General features: G+C 42.3%; 1 protein-coding gene across 4 annotated transcripts in view; it reads left to right on the top strand.

Annotated features, from left to right (window-relative positions):
• SLC9A9 (solute carrier family 9 member A9) overlaps nt 1–11,378 on the top strand; it is a 463,721-nt gene that overhangs the window by 212,024 nt on the left and 240,319 nt on the right. For all 4 annotated transcript variants that reach the window (XM_033958486.1, XM_033958485.1, XM_033958487.1 and 1 more), the window contains exon 9: nt 5,191–5,279. In XM_033958486.1, the coding sequence (XP_033814377.1) occupies nt 5,191–5,279 (89 nt within the window). The remainder of the gene's footprint in view (nt 1–5,190; nt 5,280–11,378) is intronic.

Below are 11,378 nucleotides of genomic sequence, written 5' to 3'. Positions count from 1 at the left end.
CCATGCTGAAGGAGAAGACGTGTTAATGGGGTTCCTGGACCTCTCAGCAGCCTTCGACCTAGTCCAACACACACTGCTAAAATCAAGATGTATGGCGTCAAAGGAAACATCATGGCATGGATAGAATCCTTTCTTACAAAAAGATTAACGAGGGTAGAATGGCAAGGGAATACAAGAAACAAATATAAGGGTATCACAGGGATCAACTATGTCACCCATGCTCTTCAACATCTTCCATCAAACGCTTGGGAAATTCATCAGAAAACTGGGATGGGAATGCTACATTTATGCATTCGATGTCCAAGTGATCTTCCCACTAAAGAAACAAAATGTGAAAACTAAACTGAGGATCAAGGCAGGCCTAGGAAAAATCTTTGGATGGTTCCAAACAAATGAATTAGTATCCAACAAGGAGAAAACAGAACTACTGCTAATTAACAAATGGGGAGGAAATAGCCTGCGATACCAACTAACTTTGAATGGCAACAGCCATAACTTCAGAAAAGAAATAAAAACTTTAAGAAATTCCTGAAACAGCCCTAACTTCAAACTTACCGTCCTTCCTCCCTTCCTCTTTCCGCCACACAGAAACTACATAACCTACTCTTTACCTCTCTAGAAAGGACAAATGTTCTTCCATTTTAACCCAACATTTTTCATCTTTTTTGTAATCCGCCTTGAACCGCAAGGTAATAGCGGAATAGAAATCTGTAATGTAATGTAATGTAATGTAATGTAACACCATAAAATCTTACATGTAAAAATCTAACTAGTATGGCTAAACCCAAACCTACTTAATAAATCTTGGAGCACAACTGATAAACTTTCCTGTAATAATGCTTAAGTGCTCAACCAACATAGGATACACTCAAACCAAGACATGACAATACAAATACAATACATTGCGAAAAACGCATATGGCAAACTCTACTGGATCAAAGGACAAACCCTACCTCACCCATCACACATCTCTCTTGCCTCTTTGTTGTGTTCTTTGTGCTTTTACCGAGGCTAGTTTGCTTCTTTTTCCTCTGCTCAATGTAATAATAACCCTGGTGCTCTCTGTCTTTGACTACTGCAACACAATCCTGCTGGGCACTCCAAAGTACTTGATTAAGCAGATCCACATGGTACAAAATGCAGTAACAAGATTTCTGCTGCGAAAATCAAGGCAGACGAGCACCACCCCTCTACTTAAAAAGCTACACTGGCTCCCGATTGAAAGCAGGGTGAAATTCAAGATGTTTCTGACACACAAAGTCATTCATCTCTCAGAACCGCAATACCTAGTGGCCAAACTATATCACCACATATCAACATGCACACTACGCTCAAGCCAAAATCACCTGCTTGAAATTCCTCCTTCAGAGACATCAAATGCAAAAGCGTCAGAAAAAGAATGTTCTTGGTGGTGGTTTCTAGATGATGGAATGCCTTTCTGAAGGAAATAAAACTAGATAAGAACAATGGAAAGTTCAAGAAAGGTTTCAAGTTTCAAATTTATTAGGTGTTTTATATAGTGCTTATGAAGGTTATCTAAACGGTTTTACAATCGGGTACTCAAGCATTTTCCCTATCTGTCCCGGTGGGCACACAATCCATCACAGACTACTTTAGCCAATAATACAACATAGAGGAGTTAGTTGACTAGTCCCTACTAGGAACACAAGAGGATGAGCCACAGCAGGGCTACCCAGAATTGTAGAGGATATGATAGACAAAGCAGATATCTAGACTTATCAGGAAGTTAGAATTTCCAAGATGAGCATATAACACGATACAGATACTAAGCGAGCAAAGAAATAGGAGTAGTATGAACACAGTACACAATACTATATATTATATGTGTATATATAAGCAGGTAGATTGATTATGGTATATAGGTGTAAATAAGTAGGTTGATTGATTATGGTTTAATTATGTCTGCATTGAAAACTCTCAGAAAACACTAACTCTGTATTGTAACATCTTTACAGAAGCTCCTACATTGATTATGGTTTAATTAAGTTAGTATTGAAAACCTTCCCAGAAAACACTAGCTTGGTATTGTAGCACCTCTACAAGAAGCTCATGTATTGTAACACCATCACAGAAGCTCATGTAAACTGCTCTGAATTGACTTCCCAGTCATTAGCAGCAATATAGAAGATTTAAATGAACAATAAAACTTTGCTATGAAAGCAACTTCACGGCACTCCTTCTGAAGAGAGAATACTGTTCAAAATATTTGCTTATGAAGGCCCCTCTGTAGAGGGGTTTTCAGTAAGATATGGTTTGTGTATTGGGGAAAGGACTGGCATTTGGATGGTAAGATCCCTCTTTGAAGCAGTTTTAATAATATACAGTATATTTATATGCTGGAGACAAGCTGTCAGTTGAAATGTTCTCCCTAGCAGCCTCACTCTGATCTCAGTGTGTGCTTTAGAAGAAGGGTAAAAGTCTATGAAAATGACTGAACTTTCTGTGTAAAAATGGATCATTAGCTGTGATCAAATTGTGTAAAATGAATATAAATGCTAAAAGTAAATGATTAGAGTCCGTTTAAAGAAAGGCACAAACTGTGCAGGCATAACGGAAGTGTTTTTGATGGCCTTACTCTGATACATAGAAAGGGCAAGTGAAATGTCCCTGGCGAAGTTGTGTGAGTGTCAAGGATCAGATGTGAGTGATGAAAACAAGGAAAGTGGAATGTGGTTTGGAATGGATTGGCTTGGATAGCAGAGTTTAGGGCTATGATTCTAAGGGCTCCTTTTATGAAGTTGCGTTAGGGCATTAACGCGTGGAATAGTGTGCGCTCCTTTGCCGTGCACGCTAGACGCTAATGCCAGCATTGAGCTGGCGTTAGTTCTAGCTGCGTAGCACGCGGTAATATCCTGCGTACGCTAAAAACGCCAGCGCACCTTAGTAAAAGGAGCCCTAAATGAGCTACTTAAAATACTCAAACAGGGGAAATCCCTGTGTCTTTATCTGTATTTCAGAGGAGGTGGAGAGATTTCCTTCAGTGCTGGAGTGATTTTTCTGCTCTGTGAAATCTGTGAACCATGTGAAGATAGTGTAGGTCACAGATCAGAGGATTGGAAAATTTTGTAAGAGAATTAAAGTCACAGAAGTATTGGAATGATCTTGGTGAGAAGGAAGGGAAATCTCACTTGCTATAAGGCACAGGGCGCCACACATAACAGGAGCTCCTGAGGGGGCGTTACACTTGGTATGCAAATGTTATTACAGACATATATATCATAGAAAAATGCAACCTTACTTAATTTAAGCAAATTCAGTCTTAATTTCTCCCCATTTAGGATCCTCAGAGTCAAGCGCAGTAATCCTAAAACTGCTCAAATTGTCATCGATCCTTTTTTTAAATATATTTGTTTATCTTTCTTCATAATAATTATATAAATATTTTTTCTTGTTATTTTAATTATGCTTAAAAACACCCCAAAATCAGGCACTTATCTTTTATCAAGCGCGCTCTTGAGCAGGCGGTAGTTTTTGGCCAGCGCGGGGCTTAACGTGTGATGAAATGTCACGCGCGTTAACCCCGCTAGTGCGGCTTGATAAAAGGAGCCCTTAATGTTGAAGTTCTGTTGGCTCGGGACTTGCCGACATGTTTCGCCTCTTTGGCTGTGTCAAGGCTGTCCCCTTGAGGACAAAATCTTGTTCGTAGTAAATAGCGGGCTTGATGGTGGAGCATAATACCTCAAGGGGACAGCCTTGACACAGCCGAAGAGGCGAAACATGTCGGCAAGTCCTGAGCCGACAGAACTTCAACATTAAAAGATAAGTGCCTGATTTTTGGCTGTTTTTAAGCATAATTAAAATAACAAGAAAAAAATATTTATATAGTTATTATGAAAAAAGATAAACAAATTTTAAAAAAAGATCGATGACGATTTGAACAGTTTTTCTGAAAAAGAAAACCTTTGAAGGATTACTGTGCTCAACTCTGAAGATCCTAAATGGAGAGAAATTAAGACTGAATTTGCTTAAATTATTTATGTTTGACTATCAATGCAATCAGAGAATATAGAAATGTTATTACAGAGGCACACCGCAATATATGGCAAAGTACTCATATTTGGTTTCATACCAACTTATACAGATGTTGACATATTCCCAAATGGGTCTACAGAAATTTCAACCTTTGTCTGAGATCAGTCTAGCTGTTAGATATGTTGGTCCTTCCTTATGGAATTCTTTCATTATGTTTGGGGAAAAAAATTGAAAGCTGTGGGGTCCTTTTACTAGGGGCTCCTTTTACTAAGGTGCGTTAGAGCCTAAATTGTCGTGTACGCTAGACCTTAACATCAGCATTGGGCTGGCGTTATTCTAGAAGCGCACCGTGTGGTTTAGCGTGCGGTAATTTTGTGCGTGCTCTAAAAACGCTAGCACACCTTAGGAGCCCTAAGGCGCTAGCCATTGTAGCGCACACAAAAGATTAGTGCACACTAAATGCTAATGCGCGCTATTGTGTCCATTATATCCTGTGGACGCGTTAGCATTTAGCGCACGCTAAATTGGCTACTACACCTTAGGGCTCCTTTTACTAAGCTGAGTTAGGGCATTAATGCGTGGAATAGCGCATGCTAGCGCACTAGAGACGCTAACACCATCATTGAGCTGGCGTTAGTTCTAGCCACATAGCGCGGGTTTAGCGCACACTGCGTGCGCTAAAAACGCTAGCGCAGCTTAGTAAAAGGAGCCCTTAGTAAAAGGACTATTATGTTCTTTACTGCAATTTATTATTTATTTGTATTTTATTATGAATGCTATGTACTGTAATCTGCTTTGATGTTTCGAGGGGTTTTGTTTGTCATACTTAAGGCAGACTATCAAATATAATCAAACTAATGTCATAACAGATAATGTGGGTGTAGTTAAAGGTTTAGTTAATGCAGTTGCATCTTATCTGCCAGTTTAGCAGTTAACTGCAGCGAGCACTCCCTGTCCCCCTACCCACCCCGTTATCCACCTTGTCATAAAATTCCCCATATTTTTCTAAGTGCATTTAGTTGTTTTTAAACTTCCTCCTTATTATGCATTTGGGAATACACGTGGGAAGTTGGAACATGTTTTTTTTTATTGTTAAAGCAGAGCACGCCACAACAAAACTCATCCTGTCTTAAGTGCTACAGCTCTTGATTGAAAGAAAGCAGGTAGACTGACGTTCATCCTTTCTTTAAATTCCAGGAATTGTTGCTGTTCTGTTCTGTGCAGTCACACAAGCCCATTATACCTATAACAACCTGTCACCAGATTCAAAAATGAGAACCAAACAGGTAGGACCAAAGAGCATCTGACATCTCACTTTGGCTGGCATTATAATTAAACACACTGTAACCACAGCTGTATGGAACCTGTATACAGACTTTCTCTTCATTAGGAATGGCATTTTACCATGCATCCTTTGAAGAAAAACAATAGCAATTCTCTCGGTACGCAAATATATATATATTTGCATACCGGGAGAATTGCTATTGTTTGTCTTCAAAGGATATATATATATATAATTACATGTTCTGTCTATTTTGAGAAACTTGAAACACAAAGAAGCATGCAGTAACCATCAGAAAGATGAAAGCGCTGCAGTTGGCAATGATTGAGCTGTCATCTGAAAGCATCAAAACATTTCTGGAAAATCAAGAATCAAAGACAGAACTGGGGGAACAGATGGGCCCCTTGGAAGGATGTTAATGTCATGTTTTCCTGTTCATGCCTTGTAATGGTTTGACATCATTGGGAACAAGCCTCGGCATTAGGCCATGGAGATATGTTTTCCTACCCACGTCCCATGTAAGATGTAGACGAGAAAACAAGATTTTATTAGGAATATGTATCGCTTATTTTCTCATCAGTTTTCTGAATGTCATATCGACCTATGGGGCCTTTTTTCTAAGCTGCAGTAAGCACTGAAGCTTAAAATGGAGTACTCGGGGGTATGCTGAGGCATCTGTGGTATTTTGGACATGTGATTACGTTTTTTGCCGAAGGGGCGTGTCTGCGCTAACCACCTTGTGCTGATCAATGCAGGATGCAAATTTAGTTAATGGTTGCATGCTAATTGCAACATTAGTGTATGTCTATTAATTTGGAAAATGAAAAATTGGCTGTTTTCTGGTTGCGGCAATAATTAGCTTTTATGCACAGAAATGACCTGTGTAAAGGTGTGCTAATGCCAGTTTATGACGCAGCTTAATAAAAGGACCTATCAAAATTCCACTGTAGAAAATTTTTTGAGAATTTGCTATTTAAAGGGCAATTCACCTACATTTTTATGCCCCTTCCACAAGTAAATGTCTAGACTACTAGCAGTATACTAGCAGGTATATGTGCATTTATCCACGTAAATGCTTGCAAGGCACCTGAGTGCCAGTCTGCAAATACCCATCTATCTTAGTAAGCACTTTCAAGGGGAATGGACAAAAGGGCAGGGCATGAGTGAGGCTCCCACTTAAATACGAGGGGGGTGCTGAAAAGTTCTCAGCTCTACAAAGAAAAAAATTATGTGGATATGATTCAATCATTGATCCGAAACAATGCCAAAACATTGAATTTCATTTTTGCAAATTGGCACTTAACAAAATAAGATAACACTCTTTTCAACTACAGTGGCAAAATGGTTCATAGACAGTAACGCGGAAGACAAAGGCGCGCGCCGATAACTGAGCGCAAGACGGAGGCGCGCGCTGAAGAAAAAGACTGTTTTTAGGGGCTGCGACGGGGGGTTTGTTGGGGAGCCCCCCCCCCACTTTACTTAATACATATCACGGCAGCGTTGTGGGGGATTTGGGGGGTTGTAACCACCCACATTTTAGTGAAAATGTAACTTTTTCCCTAAAAACAGGGAAAAAGTTAAGTTTTCAGTAAAATGTGGGGGGTTACAACCCCCCAACGCCCCCACAATGCGGCGCGATCTGTATTAAGTAAGGTGGGGGGGTTCCACCCACACTCACCGTCGTAGCCCCTAAAAACAGTCTTTTTCTTCGGCACGCGCCTCCGCACTGCGCTCAGTTGTCTGCTTGCGCCTTTGTCCCGGCGCGCTTTTGACCTGACACCGGCAAAATAATGCTCAGAATTTGGGAAGTTGGTTGATTGGGCTGAGAACGTTTCAGCACCTCCTGGTATGTAATAAAAGTGAATCAAGTACAGGATAATCAAGCCATTGTGACATCACTGATGAGGCTGGCTCTTTTTAAAAAAAATTTTATTTATTCATTTTATCCAATTCAAACAAGCAATTTACATACTTGTACTCAGATTTACAAAAAAATTATTAAAAAGAAATTTATAAACCCAAATCCACTTAGTTCAGTGTTTTAGGTTATTCACTTACAATTCAACTTATTTAGTCCACAACAATTTGAGAGACTTTTTTAGAAAAAAATAACAAATGAAACAATCTTATTCAACCTAGAAAGCGGCATTCCTCTGCAGTACTACAACCATTCATGACAGGTTACACATTTTCAGCTACAGGCACTACTTGCTCTTTGGATTCTATAAATTCTAACAGTTGTTTAGGTTCAAAAAATAAATAGTTCTTATTCTGGTAGAAAAGAAAACATTTTACAGGAAATTTCAACAAAAAATTTGCTCCCAAGGCTAGGACCCTTGGCCTTAGTGCCAAGAAGTCCTTCCTACGCCTCTGAGATCTTAAAGACATATCTGGAACTATTCGAACATTAGAACCTAAAAACTGATCATTTATATGGCGAAAATACAGGCGTAATACATATTCTCTATCACTTTCCAAAGCAAGAGTTATTAACAGGGTTTTCCTTTCCGTTATAACCTCTAAAGAGTTTTCCAGAAAAGTTAAGTTAATATTTTGATTATTTGTCCCTTGAATCTCATTAGGAGTGGAAACTTCCACAGGTTTCTTTATTTGAAAGTAGTTAGCTCTAACAATAGGTGGCAAATTTTCTGAAGGAATAAGCAAAACTTCCTTAAAATACTTTCTTGCCATCTCCGTTGGTGAAATTAAGGGGCATTTAGGGAAATTTAGGAATCTCAAATTATTTTTCCTTAGTTGATTTTCGAAACTTTCCATTTTCCTGGCAATAAATGATCTTTCTTTTACTAGTTCCAAGTCCAAAATTTTCATTTCACAAATTCTTGTCTCCTGTTTTTCTATTTTTTCACTCAAGTCTTTAAGGATCAAGCCCTGTTGCTCCACTTTAGAATGGATAGCCCCATAATCAATATTTAAAGTGGAAAAAGAGAGTTTGAGGTTAGCATCCATAACTGAAATGGCCTGCCATAAAGCCTCCATATCTATCTTCTTAGGCTTCTCCAACACCCCAAAGTTGATATTACTTCCACCTAAAGCTCTTCTCACCTCCTCTGCAGTGTGGGTTAGCTGTCGCTGTTCCCCAGCTTCTTCAGCTCCCGATGGAATTGGAGCTACCAGCTCTCCTTCTCTATGGCTTGGAATCTCCGCCCGGATCACCGATACCTCAGGCACTCCCGACTCTGCACTGCTTCCGGATTGCGGTGGTGGCTGCCTTTGCTCCGGGCTCAACAATGCCCGAAGTTGCTGGCTGAGTTCACCCGACGAATTTGGGCTTGCCCTGAAGTAGTCCCTGCAGATTCACCTGAGCGGGCCAACTCAGTGGTAGACTGCACTAGACGCGGTGTCGCTGTCACCGCCGGAGGGTTGCTACAAAGGGCTCCTTTCCTCTTACCCATGTTAAGGTAAGAGGACTGCTAGATCGACAAAGAGAACGCCGGCCGACTTTGAAAGAGAGAGCCACCTTCTCAGGGGTCCGCTCTCATCGCCATCTTGATTCTCTCCCAAGATGAGGTTGGCTCTTTTTGGTGGAATGAGGCATTATGACATCACAGTCTCAGCGCAGAGACTGAAAGTCTTCACACTATGAGGGGGGGGGGGGGGTGCTGAAAAGTTCTCAGCTCTACCAAGAAGAGAATGACTTGGATATGATTCAATCAATGATCCGAAACGATGCCAAAACATTGAATTTCGTTTTTGCAAATTGGCACTTAACAAAATAAGATAACACTCTTTTCAGCTACAGTGGCAAAATAATGCTCAGAAGTTGGCTGGTTGGGCTGAGAACTTACACGTGTCCATGCCACACTTAGGCACCTGCACTTCCATCAACTCTAAGGCCAATGTTATTGCTGGTGTCTAATTGTTACGCTAGTTTTCTATAATGGAACTTAGGCACCCAGGATCTGATATAGAATAGTTTTCTACTGCCATGGCTTTGGCGTGCCATCCACTTATAGAACTGCCTCAGCTTTCAATTTAGGTATGTTTTACAGTAGTGATAATGCATGTTGGGTAGGGTGAGACTTTGTCCATACATACATGGACATACATACATACATACAAGCTTACATGTAATGCACAGCAAGAAAAGGCCTGCTGCTACCATGGCAGTAAACTAAACTAAACTAAACCTTAAGTTTATATACCGCATCCTCTCCATAAAGATAGAGCTCGGCAGGGTGCCCAAATTCCACATCACAGGAAGAGCAGGTCTACCACTTCTGCAATTTTTCACAATCCGCATGCGTTTTAACAACTTTGAACAATTTAGTGTCATTTGCAAATTTAATCACCTCACTCGTTCCAATTTCCAGATCATTTATAAATAAGATAAATAACGCAGATTTTTTAGGTGGCAGTAGGTGCCCACACTGAGTAAAAAAAAACAAACAAACCACGTTATTTAAACAATGTTTTTAACTGAGTTTCAAGGTACCTACTACCGCCCCATCTCCTTCCTCCACAAACAAGGTCCAGCAACATCCCCATACCCAGTGGCATAGTAAGAGGGGATGAGATGGAGCAGTCCACCCCGGGTGCCATCTTCATGCCGTCTTCCTATCCACCTCCCCTGTTCCTTTCCGCCCTCCCCCCCCCACCATGCATGCACACCACTTCCCTTCCCCTGAACCTCTGTAACATTCCTGGTGCAAGCAGCAGTCCCTGACCTGCTGTTGCACCAGCATTGACTCTTCCTCCGATGTCACTTCCTGGACCCGTGCCTAGGAAGTGACATCAGAGGAAGAGCTGACATTGGTGTGACAGCAGGTTAGGGGTTGCTGCTCAACACCAGGAATGTTACAGAGGCATGGGGGAAGGGAAGCAGTGTGCGTGTGGCAGGAGGGGGCAGGGAAGGAGCATGTGGAGGTGGGGATCAGAGAAGAGAGTGGGGGAGGGGCGCCACCCGCCACCCCGGTGCCTCCCACTTTCGCTATGCCATTGCCCATACCACCCCCCAACTAGGTCCAACACATCCCCATCTCCTTCCCCCAAATAAGAACCAGCACATCCCTATACCCTGCCTAACAAGGTCCAGCACATCCACACATCCCCCCAACAGGATCCAGCACATCCTCATGTCCCCCCAGCTCCTTCTCTCCCTATACCCTATCCTGATCTAGTACAGCTCTCTCCCCTCACCTACACAATGGGTCAAGTGGCCCCCTCCCCCCCTCCCCAGCCTTCCAAATTTGCCTGGATCACTAGCAACAACAGCAATTAAGGCAGTCTGCTTTTCTTTCTAGTGCCCCACGCTCCCCACTTCTATTGCAGCACTTCTCCCCCTCCCTTTCTCCCTCTTTTTGTTACCCTCGTAGGCAGTGAAACGTTCACAATTCGCTGCTCTTGCCAGCATCAGGCTTTCCTCTCTGCCGAGTTCCGTCTACTTCCTGTTTTCACAAAGGTAGGACCCAGCAGAGAGGAAGTGCCAAATTGTGAATGCTGCTGCTGCCGGAAAGAAGTTCTTGGCACCAGCCTTCAGTGGAGTTAGAGCACCTCCTGACCTTCCACCGGACCCAGAGTCTTCTCGACACTGCGTCCCACCCTCTCTGATGTAACTTCCTTTTTTCCTCAGGGATGCGACATAGTGCCAAGAAGACTCCAGGACCAGCAGCAGGGCATTATTTGTATACCACTGCTGCTGCCTGCCACATTTTGGTACAGGGAGGGATGGGGGATGGAAAGGAGAAGTGCCACCTGAGGCCACCGCCTCAGTTCGCCTCATTATAGGGTGTCAGGTCAAAAGCGCGCCGGGACAAAGGCGCGCCCAGACAATTGAGCGCAGCGCGGAGGCGCGCGCCGCTCTAAATTACTGTTTTTAGGGCTCCGACAGGGGGGCGTGGGGGGGGAACCCCCCCACTTTACTTAATAGACATCGCGCCGCGTTGTGGGGGGATTGGGGGGTTGTAACCCCCCACATTTTACTGAAAACTTCACTTTTTCCATGTTTTTAGGGAAAAAGTTAAGTTTACAGTAAAATGTGGAGGGTTACAACCCCCCAAACCCCCCATAACGCCAGCGCGATGTCTATTAAGTAAAAAGATGTCTATTAAGTAAAGTGGGGGGTTCCCCCCCACACCCACCCCTC

Source organism: Geotrypetes seraphini, chromosome 9 (assembly GCF_902459505.1).
Source record: "Geotrypetes seraphini chromosome 9, aGeoSer1.1, whole genome shotgun sequence".
NCBI lineage: Eukaryota > Metazoa > Chordata > Amphibia > Gymnophiona > Dermophiidae > Geotrypetes > Geotrypetes seraphini.
The sequence above is the reverse complement of the archived record's forward strand: the minus strand, read 5'-3'. Positions and strand labels throughout refer to the sequence as shown.